This window comes from Dermacentor andersoni, chromosome 3, assembly GCF_023375885.2.
Source record: "Dermacentor andersoni chromosome 3, qqDerAnde1_hic_scaffold, whole genome shotgun sequence".
Taxonomy (NCBI): Eukaryota; Metazoa; Arthropoda; class Arachnida; order Ixodida; family Ixodidae; genus Dermacentor; species Dermacentor andersoni.
Genome location: NC_092816.1, coordinates 202,207,902 through 202,228,690, shown reverse-complemented (window position 1 = coordinate 202,228,690; position 20,789 = coordinate 202,207,902). Strand labels below are relative to the sequence as shown.

Genomic DNA, 20,789 nt, shown 5'->3' with positions numbered 1-20,789 from the left:
CATTGTGTAACAGCACTGTAATGACGAAGACAGCCAACGCGTCACTGCGGCCCCTCGGTCTCTCAAGTGAGGAAGACGAATATCGAGCCTTAGTGCTGCTGCCTTCCTCGATCTTGTTCTAGGCTAGTGCAGCTCAGCGCTGGCGCTGCCACTTCTGTTAATAAGTTTTAGACGCTTCTCATAACGGCGCGAAAAAACGAGGACACAAGAAAGGAACGCACACCACTCCATGAACGCAGGCTGCCAACTGCAGAATGCTGCACAGCGTTAGAACGCCGCGCAGAATGCCGCCGAGCATTAGTTTTTTTTCCCCAGGTCTCACTCTTTCCAAAATCACGTTTGTAAATTCAATAGTCGCCGTCACCCCCATTTTCCATGGTACTGTTCATTAGGCCACATTTTAAGCCTTCATCACTTCATGACGTCCTTTCCACATTTCTTGATAGGTGTGATATTTCCCGTTTGATGTTATGTTGTTTTTTGTTCTATTGCCTTTTTTGCTTTCTACAAATGATTTTATGCCCACGTCGTTCGCCTTTACACTGGTTATTTATTAAGTGCCATATCCGTTTCCTTCACATACTCGCGGTCTCTTCCTGTTTTTCTTTTTAATTTTATCTCTCCCTCTTTTAAGATGCCGTGAGAATGGCTCATGGTTCTTTTTCTGATCACTTGTCGCAATCTTGGATACACTGTTACCCAGCAGACAATCTTTAAGTTATTTTATGTTAATCGGCACATGTGACAGTGACAATATGGACACAGTCACAGGTTCCCGAATGAAACATATGTATGTTGCTTGCTTTCCAAAAATAAACGGTTGGCAGTGTGCGCTCGTGGTGTGGTGTGTTTCTTGCTTGTGTCCTAGTTTTTTTCGCGCAATTATAAGAAACGTCTAAAGCTAAGAACCAACTAGCCCACCAGAACGTCCTCCTCATGTTACTAAGCATCGTTGCATATTGTGGAGGTGCGACCGATACCTCATTCTGTATTGCCAAGGCCACACTCTTCCAGCCACTGCTGACCACACCTGGCCAGACGACACCGGTGAGCGATCAATCTCTTCAACTCTACCATTACTTGTGGTGCGTTTCTTCAGCGCTACCCAGCTGTGTGGAATACTGGTGGCATTGACGCCGACAAGTGGTTGTCTTTCTATGAAGGCGTGAGCGAACACCACCGATGCGTGACCTCACGAAGCTTACGAACGTTATATTTTATCTTGCGGAGGTGGCCAACATTCGGTTTTGGAGCCACAAGTGTTCCAACTTCGGCTGATTTTAAAACTGCTTTTGGACGTGTTTTGCCGACCCGCTGCGCGAAATCTTTGCAAGAAACAGCACCTTCGGCAATGAACACAACTGGCCGGAGAGAAAATCATGAGTTACATAAAGAATATCATCGATCTATGTAACCAAGTGAGTTCAACGTTGACAGAAGAAGAAAAGAGACAGATACTTAGGGGCTTCAAGGATGATGTCTTTGCACTGTTCATGGATAAAAATCCCACCACCGTTGCCGCCGTCATCCCATACTGCCAAATTTTAATAAATTGCGTAAGTAGCGTGGGGTTGGGTGAAATTGCTCGCCAAGCATTTCCTCAAGTCAAATGTATTTCTAACCAAGCGGTTTCTGCCAGCCATGCTGTTCTTTGCTGCCCCGAATCAAGGGCTTCTTCTCTCAACCAGGAGCGTGCCCAACCTCTGTCGTCGACCATACAGAAGGTTATCCATGAGCAAGTTGCCGAGATCCTTTCTTCGATCACGCTAAGGAAGTATTGATCACCCCATATCAGCTATATGCATATAACGTCATGTCGTTGAGACTCGGTAATGCGCTCGTCACATTCGAAAACATGATGGATCAAATAAGTAGCACAGTGCAATAGAACATCTGCATATGCTATCTTGATGACATCATCGTGATTTCACCCACATTTTTTGCACACTTTACTCGTCTCCACCAAGTTATGAAACTTCTCAAAAAAGCTGCTCTTCAGCTCAACATCAAGAAGTGAAGAAGTGTCACTTTGCAGCCCGCACCTTGATCAACTTTTTCCACGTAGAGTTCAATGACGGCTTCATTCATAATTTTATGAAACCTCGAGCTGTCATCGAATTCCCCAAACCAACATCAAGGAAGAACCTCCAGAGCTTCATAGTCACTGAAAGACCCCTCGGGATGTCTCGGTTACTGTGCACTTCGGCTACAAGAGTGATATTCAAAAGGTGTAGAGTCTGGCTGCCACCACTTTGATGGGATGCTTTACTCCTATAACACGTGACACAGCGTTTGTCTCGGCACAGTATACGGATATCTGAGTGCTCAACGTTAGCGCAATGCCTCCAGAGCAATGGAAAGATCCGTGAATTGTTGCTCTTCTTGATCTTCTATCGGATTTTACCGGCGTCACGTCCTACCACGCGCTCCACCGTCAATATTCTCATTCTACCGTTCGAGGCAACCTACTCTACCGGCGCACCTATACACCGCTTGGTCGCAAGTGGCTTCTCGTAATACCCCGGCATCTGTGTTCCGACATTTGTGCAGCTTTTCATGCCGGCCACCAGTGTGCTAATGCAGATCTGCTGAAAACTTATTCAAGCTTTCGCCAACGTTTCCTAAGTAAGGTTACGCCAGCGTTTTGTAGAGCTTTGTCCGCAAGTACATCCATGCTTGCGAAGTATGGAAACAACGTAAGGTTCATCTGTGACGTTAGAGCAGCACTCGGCAGCCTCTGTATTACCCTGCAGATCCTTTAGATCACGTCGGCATCGACCTTTACGGCCTACTACTGTGCACTGCGTCTGCGAGCTGGTGAATGATTGTTGGTGTTAAACATTTCACCCGATATACTGAGGCAGCCACCCCCCTTACCCCTACAGCGCAAGAGGGTGCTATCTTTATCTTTCACAATTTCATGCTTCGGCCTGGCGCTCCTCGGGAACTTCTCAGTGACAGAGGACGTGTATTGCTGTTCCAAGGCATTGAATTCCTCCATGCGGAGTACCGCTTCATCCACTGCACATCTACCCTGCACCATCCTCAAACTGATAAGTTAACCGAGCACTCCAATTGAACTCTTGTCGACATACTCACTACATAAGGCGCGTCCGAGCCCTCCGACTGGGACACGTTCTTTGTTTATTTTGTTACACATGCTTACAATACCACGAAACAAGTGAGTGTAGGTGTTTTACCATTCTTTTTGTTTTGAAGAGAACTCTAGGGCACGATCAATACAGTAGTGTCATGCGAGTTCAACACCCACCAATGCCGGCCCGTAAGTCACCAAGTACGCTGAAGAATTCCGACAACTTGCTGTATCTTCACGAAGGAAAGTCATGCTCACCAGCGAAATCGACATCACAATGACCTCATCACTTCCACATTCCGTATCGGCTCCCTCGTTTGGTTACAGGTTCCGCCCCACGTTCGCAATCTTCCATCTAAACTCCCAGCTCAATACCAAAGACATTACCGAATTGTCGTCCGTACATTTCCAGTAAGCTGCGTGGTCAAGCCACTGCCACCGTCTGAGGACTCGCGGCGTCGCGGTCACCAGACCGAACACGTCAGGCCTTTGAAACTGTATTATAGCCCCATTATTGCGTCGTCACCATGATTAAACAAGATGGCTGCTCGTCTCTCACGGGGCCATTGTATTGAGTGAGAGAGCCCAAGCGCTGCTGTCGCCGCTTGGCTCCTGAACTGAGGAAGATCAAAACTCGAGACTCAGTGTTGCGCACCTTCCGCGAGCTTGCTCTAGGCTGGTGCAGAACAGCGCTTGTAATAATGAATACTGCTATATGAACCAGATGAAATGGAATCGTATTACAAGAGTGTAATATGCGATTAATGCGATTAACTTAAGAGATGAAATATGGTGCACGAAAATATGCTAACCTGGTCTCTAAGTGCTCCATTTTGACAATGGCTACACCTGTCCTGTAAGAATTTGGTGCCTTTTTATCTAACTGTTATGAGTAAAAACGTGTTAGGCGACTAACAGTACTCAGAATAAAATACTTGCTATAGCAGTAAACATCCGAGAATTTCCCCGTTGACCACCTCCTGGCACATATATGCTACAGTAAATGAAGGGCAATAATCTTTCACCTGAGAAAACGGGGCGAAATCATTCCACTTGGCAACGCTCCATGTTTCAGAGTGGTCCCAGCTGACGAGATGCCCGATGCTCGGAGTTCCACGTGGTACGGGCAGCGGTACAGGCGGATAGAGCGGTGACAAATCGAGTTGCACGCCTAGCAAGTGCAACTTTCCCAATGAATTTAGGAAGTACGCATGGTTGTCAACCTTGCGCTTCATCAGGCCGAGGCAGCTGGCGTCGGGCCCAATGGCACGTTGCAAGATAGCCTGCACATAATTGAGGAGGTGGTATGTTATGTTGGTAGATGAAAAATATGCTATAATTTGCCTATGCTAAGCCGGAAATAGCGCTGTTGTATTTACCACACTTCATTCTGTGTTGTAATTCACGTACATCTCAAACACTGCTACAAACAAGGATAAGAGACAGCGATGTGGAGTCCAGCTCTATATCTTCCCCTTTCTTCCATGTACAATCCAGCGGAGTTTCTCAATATTTCTTCTCCTGCCCTGAATGAAACAATGACCAGTTTTCGTCCAGAGTGCGCGCAGTACGTAAAAAGCTACGAGATACTTCGGTTGAGCAGCGGAATAACCCTTCGGTTATTCAGATGAGGTTCAATCATTTATTTATTGATAACGTTCGTTACAACTTCGACGGTGCCTCTAACAGTTTAGTAATAGCTCCTGGTTTTGAATCTAGCGCAAGTTTTCCAAACGTATCATCATCACTATGTTAACAATCTCATCACTCTGCCACAGACGTTGTGCTTTTGAATGTTCACGCGAAAAGCATAAGTAATGAATTCCTCAGTTTTTTTCTGGTTTCTTCAAGTCCTCCTCATGTTATATGCATCACAGAAACATGGCTTCATGAAGATATTCATGGCTCAGAATCCACGCCTCCTGGTTATACTGCCGTCCGGTATGACCGTCAGAATAAGAAAGGCCATGGTGTTGCTTTGCTTTTACGCACAGAATTTAGCTTTATGGTTTTACCAGGTCTTCCTAATGTAGAATCGGTTTCGTACAAGTTAGTAGGGCATAAGCAGAAGTTGACAATTTGTAGCCTTTATCGCCACCCTGCTAGACCTAGTGACTTTTTCGATATTTCGCATTTTATACATGACCATAGCCTAGACAGTCCTAACTTCATCGTTATTGGTGATTTTAACGTCCCTGGCATTCACTGGCCTTCACTTACATAATCCGCCACTACTGCCTCTATTTGCAGAGACTTAATTACGTTTTCTTTGTCTCATAACCTTATACAATTAGTTGATAAGAATACGCGATAGAACTCCATACTTTACTTAGTGTTTATCAGTAACAGGCTTGCTCCTTTACGCTTTAAGTCTAATATCTTGGAACGAATCTCGGATCAAAACGCAGTTCTCGTACATATTGTCACGTGGTGGTGACGTTGAAGAACACAGTAGCAATGCTGTGAAAGACAGAACTAACTTTTATTGGGCGAACCTGTGCCCACAAAAACAGGCTACACTTATAGCACAACGATAGCGGCGAACACGGTCGGCGATCGTCGAAAATCTGATCAGCGGGTCCAGCATGTCGGCTTTTATACAGCAGTCATCGAATGTTCCAGACTAATTGTTGGGACCCGCGTGCCTTCCACAAAATTCTACACCATTCGCGTCACGCGATGAAATCAGATAACACAAGGTTCGGCGACAACAGACAACGGATAGAAGCATCGATAACTTTCCAGAAACTTCGGATACATGCACGCGCGTCCCGCGCTGTGCGATAAGATTTCTTAGGCGGCGAAACGTGGTCGCCCGTTAAATATAAGTACATGTGTCAATACCCCCTCTTAAAAAGCATCGACCCGATGCTGCAAACAAACGAAAGTAATAAAGAAAAGCACTCGTAGCAAAGAAAAGAACAAAATAAGGAAGTTCGTCAGCGTCCGTAAAATGGTTTAAGGCGCACCACGTGGACCACCATACCCAAAGACGGTCGCCGGGCTGGTACTCGACGAAGCGTCGTCGGAGGTTGTAGTGTCGGCTGTCGGTACGCTGCTGGTTCTTGATCCATAGGCGGGCGAGCTGTTGGGCTTCTTCGGCGCGCTGAAGATAGGTAGCGACGTCAAGATTCTCCTCGTCAGTGACGTGAGGCAGCATGGCGTCGAGCGTCGTGGTCGGGTTCCTGCCGTAAACCAGCTTAAAGGGCGTGATCTGTGTTGTTTCTTGCACCGCCGTGTTGTAAGCGAATGTTACGTACGGCAGGACGGCATCCCAGGCCTTGCGTTCGACGTCGACGTACATTGCTAGCATGTCGGCCAGGGGCTTGTTCAGGCGGTGCGTGATACCATTTGTCTGCGGGTGGTAGGCAGTTGTCCTCCTGTGGCTTGTCTGGCTGTATTGCAGAATGGCTTGGGTGAGCTCTGCTGTAAAAGCCGTTCCTCGGTCGGTGATGAGGACTTCTGGGGCACCATGTCGCAGCACGATGTTCTAGACGAAAAATTTCGGCACTTCGGCTGCGCTGCCTTTTCGTAGAGCTTTAGTTTCAGCGAAGCGGGTGAGGTAGTCCGTCGCCACGACGGTCCCCTTATTCCCGGATGTTGACGTCGGAAACGGCCCCAACAAATCCATCCCAATCTGCTGGAATGGTCGACGAGGAGGTTCGATCGGCTGTAGTAATCCTGCTGGCCTTGTCGGTGGTGTCTTGCGTCGCTGACAGTCTCGGCATGTCTTGATGTAACGGGCGACGTCGGCGGTCCGATGCGGCCAGTAATACCTTTCCTGTATCCTCGACAGCGTCCGGGAGAATCCGAGGTGCCCAGTGGTTGGATCGTCGTGTAGGGCGTGCAGTACTTCTGGACGCAGCGCTGACGGCACAACTAGAAGGTAGCTGGCGCGGACTGGTGAGAAGTTCTTCTTCACGAGCAGGTTGTTTTGTAGCGTGAACGGAGACAACCCGCGCTTAAATGCCCTAGGGATAACGTCGGTGTTCCTTCCAAGTACTCGACGAGGCGTTTTAGCTCCGGGTCTGCTCGCTGCTGTTTAGTGAAGTCTTCCGCGCTTATTATTCCAAGAAAGGCCTCGTCGTCGACGTTGTCTTGCGGTGGGGGATCGATGGGGGCGCGTGATAAGCAGTCGGCGTCAGAGTGCTTTCTTCCGGACTTGTATATTATGGTGACGTCATATTGTTGTAGTCTGAGGCTCCACCGTGCCAGCCGTCCTCAAGGGTCCTTCAAGTTAGCTAGCCAACATAACGCGTGATGGTCGTTGACGACTTTGAATGGCCTGCCATAGAGGTAAGGGCGGAATTTTGCTGGAGCACAAATGATGGCGAGGCATTCCTTTTCAGTCGTAGAATAATTGCCTTCCGCTTTTGACAGCGACCGGCTAGCATAAGATATCACGCGTTCAAGTCCGTCTTTCCTCTGCACTAGGACGGCACCGAGGCCTAGGCTGCTGGTGTCAGTGTGGATTTCAGTATCGGCGTCGGCGTCCAAGTGTGCAAGTACCGGGGGCGACTGCATGCGTCGTTTGAGTTCTTGAAATGCGTCGGCCTGCGGCGTTTCCCACTTGAACTCGACATCACATTTCGTGAGATGTGTTAGCGGCTCCGCGATGGGTGAAAATTCCTTGACAAAGCGCCTATAGTAGTCACACATGCCAAGGAATCTGCGCACTGCCTTCTTGTCGATTGGGTGCGGGAACTTTGCGATGGCAGCTGTCTTCTCCGGGTCGGGGCGTACTCCAGATTTGCCGATGACGTGACCTAGGAATAGAAGCTCATCGTTAGCGAAGCGACACTTTTCCGGCTTCAGAGTGAGCCCTGATTACTTGATGGCCTCTAATACTGTCGCAAGCCGCTTAAGGTGATCGTCGAAATTTCCGGCGAAGACTACGACGTCATCCAAGTAAACAAGACAGGTCTGCCACTTCAATCCTACTAAAACCGTGTCCATCACGCGCTGGAACGTTGCAGGCGCCGAGCACAGTCCAAATGGCATAACCTGGAACCCATAGAGGCCGTCTGGCGTGATAAAAGCGGTCTTTTCGCAATCCCTTTCGTCGACTTCTATTTGCCAGTAGCCAGACTTGAGTTCCATCGATGAGAAGTATTCAGCATTGCAGAGCCGATTCAATGCGTCGTCTATCCGTGGGAGGGGGTATACGTCTTTCTTCGTGATCTTGTTCAGACGACGATAATCGACGCAGAAACGTAGGGTTCCGTCCTTTTTCTTCACTAAAACAACTGGAGACGCCCACGGGTTTTTCGACGGCTGGATGATGTCATCGCGCAGCATTTCGTCGACTTGCTGTCTTATAGCTTCGCGTTCTCGCGTCGAAACTCGGTAAGGTCTCTGGCAGAGTGGTCGAGCGCACTCTTCGGTTATTATGCGATGCTTTGCGACTGGTGTTTGTGGAATCCTTGATGACGTCGAGAAGCAGTCTTTTTATCGTCGAAGCAGACTTCTGAGCTGTTGCTGCTTAATCACGGGGAGACTTGGATTTATGCCGAAGTCTGGCTCGGGAACTACGGTGGTCGGGGTAAATGCGACAGAATCCGAGACGACAAACGCATCGCCGGTTTCCTGAATTTCCTTGATGTATGCGATCATCGTGCCCTTGTTGATGTGCTTGAACTATTGGCTGAAGTTCGTCAGCAACACTTTCGTGTTTCCTCCGTGCAGTCGAACGATCCCTCTTGCGACGCAAATTTCACGGTCGAGCAGAAAACGTTGGTCGCCTTCGATGACGCCTTCTACGTCAGGGGGTGTTTCGGTGCCGATCGAAATAACAATGCTGGAGCGAGGCGGGATGCTCACTTGATCTTCGAGCACACTTAAGGCATGGTGACTACGAGAGCTCTCCGGCGGTATCGCTTGATCTGCAGACAGAGTTATCGACTTCGACTTCAGGTCGATGACTGCATCGTGTTGGTTTAGGAAATCCAAGCCGAGAATGACGTCTCGTGAACACTGTTGCAGGATAACGAAGGTTGCAGGGTATGTCTGGTCATGAATGGTAATTCTTGCCGTGCAGATTCCACTCAGCGTGATGAGGTGTCCTCCAGCGGTCCGAATTAACGGGCCTTCCCATGCAGTCTTAACTTTCTTCAATTTGGCTGCGATGTGTCCACTCATGACGGAGTAATCGGCTCCTGTGTCTACTAAGGCGGTGACTGCGTGGCCGTCGAGAAGCACGTCGAGGTCGTTGGTTCTTTGTCTTGCGTTACAGTTAGGCCTTGGCGTGGGATCACGGCTGTGTCGCGTTGACCTGTGGTTGGTACGTGGCGTCGTCAGGCGGTCTTTCGTCAGCGTGTTCTTTCCTGCCAGACTTCCTCAAGACGGCGACGTGTCGTCGTTGTTATGTCGTCAAGACAGTCTTTTCGGCGTCTTCGTCAGCGCCGGAGGATCTTCGTCAGTTCGACGAACAGCAACCGCACCTCCATCGGTTGCTGCTTTTAGTTTTCCGGATATGGGCTGATGGACCGGCCCCGGGCTGGGCCAGTGTATGGTCGGCGCTGTGGCGACAGGTAGCGGCCTGGTGACGGCGAACGCGATGGTCGTCGAGGGTTCCACTGAGTAGCGGCGAGGTAATCGGCGATGTCACGAGGGCGTTCACCTTCCATCGGGCGCTGTGCGTTGACGGCGAAGCCTCGCAATCCCAGATCGTGGTATGGGCATCGGCGGTACACATGGCTGGCTTCGCCGCAGAGGTAGCAGTGTGGGCGGTGGTCGGGCGCGCGCCAAATGTCAGTCTTCCTTGGAATGCCGCGAGGGGTGATGGGTTGGCGTGCTGGCGGCGGGGGTGGTAGCGGACGACGGAACTGTGTCGTCACTGGGCCCTGCCGTGGGCGCGGAGGGGGTACGTGACGGCGGGCTACAGCGGCGTATGTCATCGCTTGCGGCTGAGGCTGCGGCGATTCAGGGGCTACTCCGAGTTGTTGGTGAAGCTCCTCACGGACGGCGCCGGCAATTGAAGCCACTTGAGGCTGTGATGAAGGGAACAGCTTTTGTAGCTCCTCCCGCACGACCGCTCAGATAGTCTCGCGCAGGTCGTCGGTGGCCAGTGACTGAACTCCGGCATAGTTTGTCGAGTTAGTGCGGCGGTTTAATTGCCGGTTCCGCATTTCCAGTGTCTTCTCGATGCTGGTGGCCTCGCGAAGAAACTCGTCGACGGTCTTCGGTGGGCTCCGTATCATACCGGCGAAAAGTTCCTCCTTTACACCACGCATCAGTAGGCGGACTTTCTTTTCCTAGGACATTTCCGGGTCGGCGTGGCGGAATAGGCGGCTCATTTCTTCTGTAAAAATCGCGGTAGTCTCATTAGGCAGCTGCACCCGGGTTTCTAGTAGCGCTTGGGTTCGTTCTCGTCGTACGACGCTTTAGACTCTGGTGAAGTACCCACTAAACGGCAAACAGCCAAAGTCCTGCCTTTGTATAAATCATGGGATAAACATCTTTCTAATTACAGGACAATATCTCTCACACCCCAGTCATGCAAGATGTTAGAGCACGTTATTGACAAACACATAATCAAATTCCTTAACTCTAATGACGTTCTAACATCTGCCCAGCACGGTTTCCGTCATGGTTATAGCACTGTAACGCAATTAGTCGATTTTGTTCATGATATCGCTTCTAACCTATACATATGTAATCAAGTGGATTCCATCTTTATTGGATTCTCTAAAGCGTTTGACTCTGTGATTCATGCTAAACTACAGGTATAACTAAACGCCATATTCAATAATCCGTGTCTTGTTTCTTGGATAGCGAGTTTTCTTCATTGCCGGTCACCATTTCTTGCTTTTAACTCAGTGGAATCAATTCCTGTCGACGTTACGTCAGGCGTTCCTCAGGGATCCGTATTAGGTCCTGTAACATTTCTAATACATATGAATGATTTACCTCCTAGCACCTCAACTAAAACACACGTTATGCAGTTCACTGTCTTATTATACCAATCAATTAACTCCGTCGATGACCACCGCCGTGCTTGCCCAATCCCTCATGCCTTTCTGCGCTTGTTACAAAATGTGGCGAATGAACACAAGTTAGATGGCATTCAGCCTAAAAGAGTGTCTCAGTATGAATACCTATGTGTCATTCTAACAGAACATATTTCTTGGTCTAAACATATCGCTTATGTAAACTAGAAAGCCCTAAAAAATTGGGTTATTAGCGCCGCACTTTAGCTAAAACCCCCCGTGATACTGAACTGCTATTATATAGAACATAATTTCTCCCAGTTCTAGAATATGCATCTGTCGCTTGGTTCCCCTACAAACAATGTGAAATAAGCCCGCTCCAAAACGTTCGACAAAAATCTATCCGCTTCATTTGCTAAAATTACAACCGCAGTTTCTCACCATGACAGGCTCAACAATTTTTGAATATTTAGCCATTATTTTCACGTTATCGCATTAAAGCCTTAAAAATATTCAATCGCCGCACGAAAATTTCAAGCCTAGCCTATTCTTTGTACCGACCATCTTGTGACTTTTTACTTTATTGATAAGTAAGAAAATGTGCTGTTTGAAGGGGATTCGCTAATGTGCACGAGGTGAGCACTGCTTCGTAGGGACCACTCAACAGCACCAAGCCTCAGAAGGTCTGTAGGTGCTCCCAACACTGCAAGAAAAGGTTGGTGAAGCGTGTTGACTCCGTTTGTTACTATTAATAAATGAAACTATGTGCTGCCCTTTTGCTAAAAGCATTTTAAAGCAAATTTCTTTACCAATGGGTGGATGAGGAGGGGCGCGCTTACTCTAGAATGCGCACTGATAGAGGAATGTACTATGATATACATGCATTGCGGTACTGCGTGAACTGGTTCCCTCTTTACCATAAAGTGCACTAATCTCGTCGATCTTGATCTCGTCTTTTTGATTTTGATCCTCAGCTTAGTAATTGTTAATATTACGACACGTCGCGGGGATGCAAAGGCTGGAAGCTGTTCTCATTTTCTGCATATTTTCTACACATCTGCCGTCCCTTAGTGTTTCTCTTCTATTCGAGCCCATTATTTTATTCTAATACCTCCCCAGTTATTTGCTCTACGCATTACACGTCCTACCAAACTTCATATAATCCTTTCATTCTCAGGTAGACTATCACCTACCTACTCGCCTTAGATTTCTTACATATTGTGGCCATTTATAAGCTATTCTTTGTCATATGTACATGATCATCATCATGGGGAGTTCATATGGGGTTCTTCTTCATCATCGCTTGTGGGGCTGGCTCTCGACTGTGATCCGTGCTGTGGGCGTGATCGGTTCGCCGAATCTTCGACTCGGAATAAACGTAGTGACAACTGCTACGTCACAATATACTGATGTGTTCCTGTTCCTTAGTGTTAGGCCTGTCATATTACATTGCATCCATTGTTGCGCAGTCCTTCGCTTCTTTACAAGTCTTTTCCTCAGTATCCCACTTTCGCGTTCATGGGTTAGAAATGGTATAGGGAAATTATTGCAGAAGGCCATTCAATAAAAGAGTAAGGGGGTACCTCACCTGCAAGAGGCAGTGTGGCGCTACCTCTACCAAGATGGCGTCCTGGGGCACATGCTGGAGTGCTTCGGAGAAAAGCACAGGCGATAGGAAGTTGTTGACTTGGTACTCCGCCGAGCACGTTTGAGCGAGCGGTTCATGCCAGCGGTGCGGTGGCACTGAGGAGCTCAACCAGCGCTCGCTGCGGTGCTTTGGTTCCGGAATCACCTACGTGATATTCACGAACTGTTAACGTCTCAGCGAACAGAGTGTCATTGGCGCTAACGTATCATTTTAAGTCTCATTTGTGATATAGCCTCCACATCGCCTCTAGCGGCAGTAAGTTTGATACAGGCGTTCAAATCGATGCTCCTTCTAGATTTATTGAACGAAAGTGATTCTAGATGCGGGCGGTCTTTCGAGTGTCATCTGGCACTTTTCTGTGTAAAATTCTATCGCAAACCACATGAATCATGCGTTCTAACTATGGTATTCTATGTTAATGCTACGCCAAGAAATATGACCAGCGAACCATTTATTGTGTCAGCTTGATCCCGCAATTAGGGTCATACATGTTACGCAGTCATTTATGTATGTTTGAACCAGTGCGTCTGAAATGGGGACTCAAATTTCTTGTCAGTCACATATTTCAATGAATATTTAGCTTACCTAGGGAAAGTGTAAAACGTAAACTACACGTGTCAATCGATGCTTTATCTGCAACGCCGGCTTGTTATTTTTTGTCGTGTCACTCAATGGATTGATCGCGTCTTCAAAAATCAGCAATTGCTATCACTGCAATGAAAAAATGAACACAGCGGTGTGATTTACGTTACTGTATTCATCATCACTGAAATTTAAAACTTAAGACTCTTTGATTTAGGATTTTTAGCCTAAGCTTAGTGATTGTTAATAATACGATACGCTGTGGGATGCAAAGCCTGAAAGCTGTTCTCATTTTGTACCCATTTAGGGACCAATGCAAACGAGAATTGCGGTGACGCAATTTCAGATTCCCACAGAGCTGAATTTGATGTGATACGGCATATCTAGTAAAAAAGATGATTGGAAATTTCCCTATAAAGGGCATTTTCTTTCTCTTGTCTGGCTCTAAGACTCCATGTTTTCTTGAATCTTGCAGAGGAATAAAGCAAAAAGTGTTTTAACGAGCTCTATACGAGGGGTGATCACTTTTAGGCTATCCGGAATTTTTAAAAATCACTTGTTCGAGATAATGTAATTCTTGTCATTGAGCTCGAATATTCAGAGAGGTGGACATTACATCCGAGAGAAATCGAAACGCATATTCAACAATTTTTTTTAAATATTTGCTAAATACCTTCTTAATTAATCACTTTCCATCACATATTGCAATTTATGAATTGTATCTGGTGAGTTTTCAAGGTGTATTCTCTTGACATTAATTTTCTGAAGGACGCCAACTTGGCGATATGCGCCATCAAACATGCTGTAAGAATGCCGTGTTGTTCCACTTACTTTTTAACAAAACACCGTGTTATGCATTCAAGCACAAGTCTAACTCGAACAGCCTTGCATTTCATCCCAAAATTTGGGACATTATATCTTAAAAGTGGTGTCATCCTGAACATTCATTTCAAGTGACTACGCCTTTCAATATCAACGGCTACAAATTGTAAATTGCAATATGTGCTGTCAAGGAGATAATAAGAAAGCACTTAAATATTCTTTTAAATTACATGAATCTCTGTTTAATTTCTCATGCCAGGATTGTCCATCTCTTAAAATACTTCAGCTCAAGTAGATGCATTGTGCTATCGGCCACAGGCAACTGTTAGCGACTACGGAAAATTTACAAATGATATCTGCCCCTTATTATCCTATTCTGCCTAACCGAAGCCGTTACCATCTAGCAGTAAAAGAGTGCGAATTCGAATGCTCAAAATGACCGGCTAATATGGAGTCGCGGGCTAGCAACTGAAAATGAGCAATGCGAACAATGCCAATGGTGAGACATGTGTCGCGGGTAAACTGTTATCAAACACGGCAGTTGAAAAACACGCCTGAGAACAAGACACTTCTAATATACACGAATGCCAGGTGGGAAATGCGGCCATATATGCCATGTAAAAAAAGGAGCGTGACTGACTCGAGCCAGCAGTGAGGTTCGCGGACGCTCGCAGTTCAGTAGAGTGGCTCACTTTACTTTCCACATGCCTCTACCATAAGACTGGCCACTGCTGAACAAACTTTTACTTGTTCATTTTTGTACGTACAGATCGCCCATATGGGCATAGGAGTACGGGAGGCGCACAAAGGAATAAGCGAAAGCACTGGGATCACAAGCAAGGTCGACAGGACCCAGCGTCACTGCAGCTAAAAACATGAACAAATACTTAAATGATGTATAAAAGAAGTTTAACATGTACATAACAGGTAAATCACAGACATCACTCATATTAGTATAGTAGACAATGGTTTATGATGAGAGGCTACAGTGCACAATTACGCGTCACTTTGTCCTCGTAAATGCGATTTGAGCACGGCCAAGAAGCTATTGTCATTTTATGTAACTATTGCGTTTGGTAGGCTGTTCCATTCGGATATCGTGCGTGGGAAAAAAGCTGATTGAAATAGAGATGTCCGACAGGAAATTGCACGTAGTTTACGGCTATGGTATTTTCTTCGGGAAATATACGTGGGAGGTTCCAGGTAAGCTCTGTGGTCAGTGTCAATTTTTTTTTTCATAATGTCATTTAAGAGATTTAGTCCGAAAGACGCACGATGAAGCTGCAGGAAGTCCCAGCCTAGCTGCTTTTTTAACGCGCTGACGCCGCTGTGACGGTTATCTGACTTTAAACTAAAACGCGCTGCATGGTTTTGTATAGCTTCAAGTTTCTGTATCAGCATTTTAGTGGGTGGATCCCACACTGTTGCTGCGTACTCTATTATTGAGCGTAAGTTGGATATATACAGAATTTCTTTCACGTCACTAGTCACATTGCGAAAATTTCTTTTAATGAAGTTTAAAACGCCACCAGCCTTCAAAGCTATATATTCCACATGCTTGTTCCAGGTTAGATTATAAGAGAAATACACAGCTAAGTATTTAACATCCTTATATGTGGCTATTTGATGGTTATGTAAAAAGAAGCTACTGACAATTTTTACCGTTTTTCTACTAAAGCTAATGTGGCAGCATTTTTTAGGATTTAGAGTCATATTCCATTTGCTGCACCATGCAATTATCCGATTGAGGTCCATTTGTAATGCATCTGTATCGTTCCCGTTTTCTATATCTCCATACAGTACGCAATCATCTACATACAGATGAATTTTTGATGTCACGCCTGAGCCAATGCCATTTATAAAGATTAAAAACAAAAGTGGGCCGAGGACGGATCCCTGCGGCACGCCAGATGTTACCGTTACGGAGTGTGATTGTGTGCCGTCGATGACAACTTTTTAATTGCTGTCATGAATGTAGTCTTTTATCCAGTTTAAGATATTACTTGGCAAACCTAGGCAAGAAAGCTTAAACAACAGCAGTGAATGGGTTACCGTGTCAAATGCTTTTTGAAAGTCCAGCAATAGGCAATTAACCTGTTTACCATTGTCAAAAGATCAGAAAATATCATGTGACAAGCCAGCTTGCCATGTGTGCCACTTTCTGGTTCTCTAAGGTCGATTGGCAAAAGTGGTGAGTAGCATAAGGGAGACATCACGCTGCGTGCAGAACGACAGCAAGCGAGAGAGCATCGCATAAAGCATAGAACACTGCTGTCGATTGCCACCTCCATTATGTCATACACGGTTCCAGCATTGGTCGTAGTACGCTCTTGCAGATTCCACATCATGGATTTAGCGCCTTATATACCTCCAGCGCAAGTCACGGAGAGAACGCCCATTACTTGGGAAAATACCTTAATGCTTAGTGTGCAACGCACGCAACAAGTTGAAGTTGCATAGCCTTTTTTTTCCATGCCATCACGAAGACTTCACCAGGCATCTGTGGCACACGCAAACATGTACAAATTGTCCAGACGTTCACTGCAGCGACATTCCATGTTATACCACTGGTGATCTCAGATGTGAGTAGTGTTTTAAGGGTCCGTGCTGTCACAAAATGCGAAAAACACTTTGTGCACACGAGCTGGTTGCGTGAAAGAGTTTGCTTAGGTCAAAAGCATTTTACAAAAAATATAATTATCACTTGCACTAGGCCGGGAGGCAAACCAACGTTTTGAGGGAGCCATGGATCTTTTGGCGAAGACCGGCACAATCATTGCTAGAGCACAAAACAATAACCTATGACGTTGAATCATAAATGTCAGTTACCGTGAACGTCTTGTTCAAGATGCGCACAGCGCACGAAGAGACGAGGACAGAAAAAGGCGCGGTACGCACAGGCGTTGACTTACAACAGTGTTTATTTCGAGTAAGGGAACCACGTATATAGGCAGCATCAGGAATCGTCCCAAGTGCGCAGTTGGAAAGGCTCACCTATCTTTACGCAGATCGGATAACTCTTTAAACGAAAGGGCGATTGATGTTTTTGAAACGCAGTTATCTGCTAACCTATCAATCATTTCGGCTTCGATAATTTCACGAGTTAACTGACGCCTGCTGATGCCACAATGGAGCAGCCTTCGTGTACTGGAAAGTGCGTGGTGCGTTGATCATCCATTGCACAGCCATCGGAATGCCTACAGTGTCTGCAGTGCGCATCGAGGAACCCTCCCAGCTTTTTCTTGATGTTATAGATGTGTTCCTTCAAACGCTCGTTGAGGCATCTTCCGCTTTGTTCCACATAATACTTACCATTTGTTAATGGCGGGTTGCACACTACTGCCTTAACACAATCAACGAACTTGTTTTGATGCTTCCTTTTACAAATTCGCTTTTCAGGTAAGCCAGGCCTGGTTTACCTGGTTAACCTGGTTTGTCTGCACAAACCAGGTTTGTCTGATATGATGAATATATCTAATAAAAGTCCTAGACTCGTAGCAACAAGCCAGTCTTCCCATATCACTCGGCGCACTCAATATTGCTCAAGAGGGGAATTGCAAGGGCATGCCTGTCCAATGCCTTATGTGAATGAAGACCTGAGCAGATGACGGTAAACTTTAACGACCAGATGGCTGCTATAACATAAAGCTATTCCATACTTTTCTATTACAATTCTGCAATCAGCCCTCCATGATTCGTCAAAATGCTTTTTGGACCATTCCCCCTTCGCCTGTTTGTCGTGTGACGTAACGAAAACAGCACTATCTTCCAATCTGAAATGACGTCTACACACTAATTATGCTTGATTCGACCGAACAAAAAAAAATAATTATTTATGATTAGATGTTGTTTCGCCGTTAACCTTCGGTTATTGGTCAAAAGGGTTCAGGCTTCACCCACTTAACCTGTCTGTCACCAGACGCCAAAAAACCGCGTGAACTCACTGCGTCAGAGTGACGTGTACGCCATAAAGATGTATTAGTATGCCGAACAAAACTCTTATTCTTTTTGAATAGCCAGAAACTTCCCCGTTCCGAAACGATTAGAATATGGTTGCCGCCGATCGTTCAGACACTGGCTACTCGCACTTGCCGGAAAGCATGGGTTTATCTTCGTACATAAACATTTAAGCGCAGCAGTATACATGATCGAGCACTTTCGTCGCGCAGACGATACGGCTCTGTCAACTCTTCCTTACTGAGGAACCACTTTCTCGGAATTTCTCACTGTCCGTTGCACGGCGCCGCGATTTCATTCAAGCCACCGCAAGCTAAGTACGGGAAAGCGGACCAATCGCAGAAGCCGGCAGTTCCCTCTTCATCCGGTTCTCTATTTTCAGTGCGCTGGCTCGGCCCCATCAAATGCCTCTCCACTTGAGCGTGCTCCTCGCCTTTTGCCACCAAATTATATACCAAAAACCCCTGAATGTAGGCAATGAAATTCGTTTTCAAAGAAAACAAAAGTGACCTCCCATAAACGAGGGGAGTGAGTGTTTGATTGGACTGTTCAGACAACGCCGCGGGTCACCGCCTGGTGCTCGCATCGTCAGTTATGGAAATTTGGCGTTAGGAGATTGGAATAATAACATATTGGAATAATTTTACGTTATAGGGTCCGAGATGCTCCGTCTTCGCTGGCGAGTTATCCCACACATGTACTTGTCAGCGTTGCAGAGGGTCTCCTGAATTCAAGTTTGCCTGGAAAGGCGTCCGCCAGCCTGACTCCAGCCGATTTCAGGAAAGTTGTGGTCATCCCGTACATCCACGGCTTATAGCACCAATTAAGAAAACCAGAACAACGTGCCAATGTCGAAGTAGTGTTTTCCGCTCCAACAGAATTGCAATGTCTGTGCGGACAAACCTGTCCTGACCTACCTCAAAAGCCAATTTGCAAAAAGAAGCATCAAAACCAGTTCATCGATTGTGATGAGGCAGTAGTGTACAACCTCCCATGAGCATGTGGTAGGTATTATGTGGAACAAAGCGGAAGAAGCCTCAAGAAGCGTTCAAAGAAACACTGCTATAACGCCAAAAAAAAAGCGGGGAGGGTTTCTCGATGCGCACTGAAGACACTGTAGGCATTCCGGTGTCAGTGCAAGTGATGATCAGCGTACCACGCGCTTTCCAGTACACCAAGCCTGCTCCATTGTTGGCAGCAGCAGGCGTCAGTCAACTCGCGAAATTATCGAAGCCTAAATGATTGATAGAGTATCGGATAACTGCGTTTCAGAACCATCAATCGCTTTTTCGTTGAAAGAGTTATCCTATCTGCGTAAAGTTAAGTAAGCTTTGCAAACTGCGCACTTGTGACAATTCATGATGTTGCTTATATACGTCGTTCTCTTACTCGTAATAAATACTCTTATAAGTCGTCGCCTGTGTGTACCGCGTTTTTCTATGCCCTCGTCTTTTCGTGCTCTATGAGCCTCATTATGTAACAACAACATGCTCAAAACGCTGCGTTACTTGTCTTGTTGAAGCTGTCGACAAAAACAGGCGAGTGAAATGCACAAATTAATTATTATATACAAAAGTTGAACTGAATGAAACGAATCTATAGTGATTTAATGTTATGTCCTATAACTAAAAGCTGAAGAAAGAAAATAAGCAATGTAGTAGAACTGGCTGGTTGTCTTTCTCTTGCACGAAATTCATTTGTCAAAAAGTGGCGAAATACGAAACACAGCAAATGTCGAGGCGGACAACCAAGGTCTCATGTACCAAATACACACAGGATGCGCAAACGAAAGCAGCAGAACCGTGTCATACAACTACAAAAAAAAAAAGTTTGAAAACAACAAGAATAGCTGAAAAATCGCGCGCGATCGTCTGGCAAACCCGTGCAATGGGCTGATATTGTTGGGCAGCACGTAGGAAAGAACAAGGGGAAAGAATATTGCCATGAGTGTTGGGAAAGGGAGAATTATGCCATTTCAGAGGGATTCACCTTTTTCAGAGCCTCTAGAAGGGCAGGTCCGACGGCGCGCACGTGTTTGCTGTGGAAGGCCACGTTTCCGCTGATCACCATTCGCGCAAACACATCTTCAGCCCTAAGCTTTTCGATGAAGTCCGAAACAGCGTCGGCTGGTCCAGACACGGTAACAGAATCCTCTGAGTTGTGGCAGACTGGCTCCACGCCTTCTCGGCAGCGCCGCGTCGCCTCCTCCCACGTTAGACCTAAAAGAACGCGAACCAAAGAATGCATCGAATGTTCCAATTAAAGCACCGTTGCTCCTGATATCTTCGCAACTTTTCTACGGCAGATTGAATTCCTCCCTGGAGACAGCTGGGCAGATTTTCGCACTATCGTCTAACCTCGTATTACGGATGTTACGGGCTCCTTGTGTCCCTGTACATCATTCTAGAGTACTTCTTTTCAACATCAGGTGCATAGAAAAAACCACCAAGTGCAGACGGTCAGGCCTCTGAAAAGTAGTAAGTCAATGTTTTTTATGCTTCGAGTGGTGAGGGATATCGGGGACTACCTGGCTGGTGTTGCTTAGGCATCAGATAAATTTGTAGGGCCTAAAGTACAACCTCAACAACTTTTGGCGGTGTCCTCGAGGGTAGATAGTACTCGAAGCCTGCTTTCTTGCCTAGCTTACAAAAAACGGTTGATTCAAGAACATTATACCGTGTTGAGTTGCACTATTCATACTCGCGCAAGATATCTAGTTTCTTAAACACTCTGCCTGAAAAAATGGGAACGCGTATCG

General features: G+C 46.4%; 1 protein-coding gene across 1 annotated transcript in view; it reads right to left on the bottom strand.

The window, feature by feature from the left end:
* LOC126524359 (fatty acid synthase-like) overlaps positions 1-20,789 on the bottom strand; it is a 200,540-nt gene that overhangs the window by 69,709 nt on the left and 110,042 nt on the right. The window contains exons 9-11 of the mRNA XM_055067264.2: positions 20,021-20,250; positions 12,611-12,814; positions 4,120-4,377 (exon numbers count right to left, since the gene is read on the bottom strand). Coding sequence (XP_054923239.2) covers positions 4,120-4,377; positions 12,611-12,814; positions 20,021-20,250 — 692 coding nt within the window. The remainder of the gene's footprint in view (positions 1-4,119; positions 4,378-12,610; positions 12,815-20,020; positions 20,251-20,789) is intronic.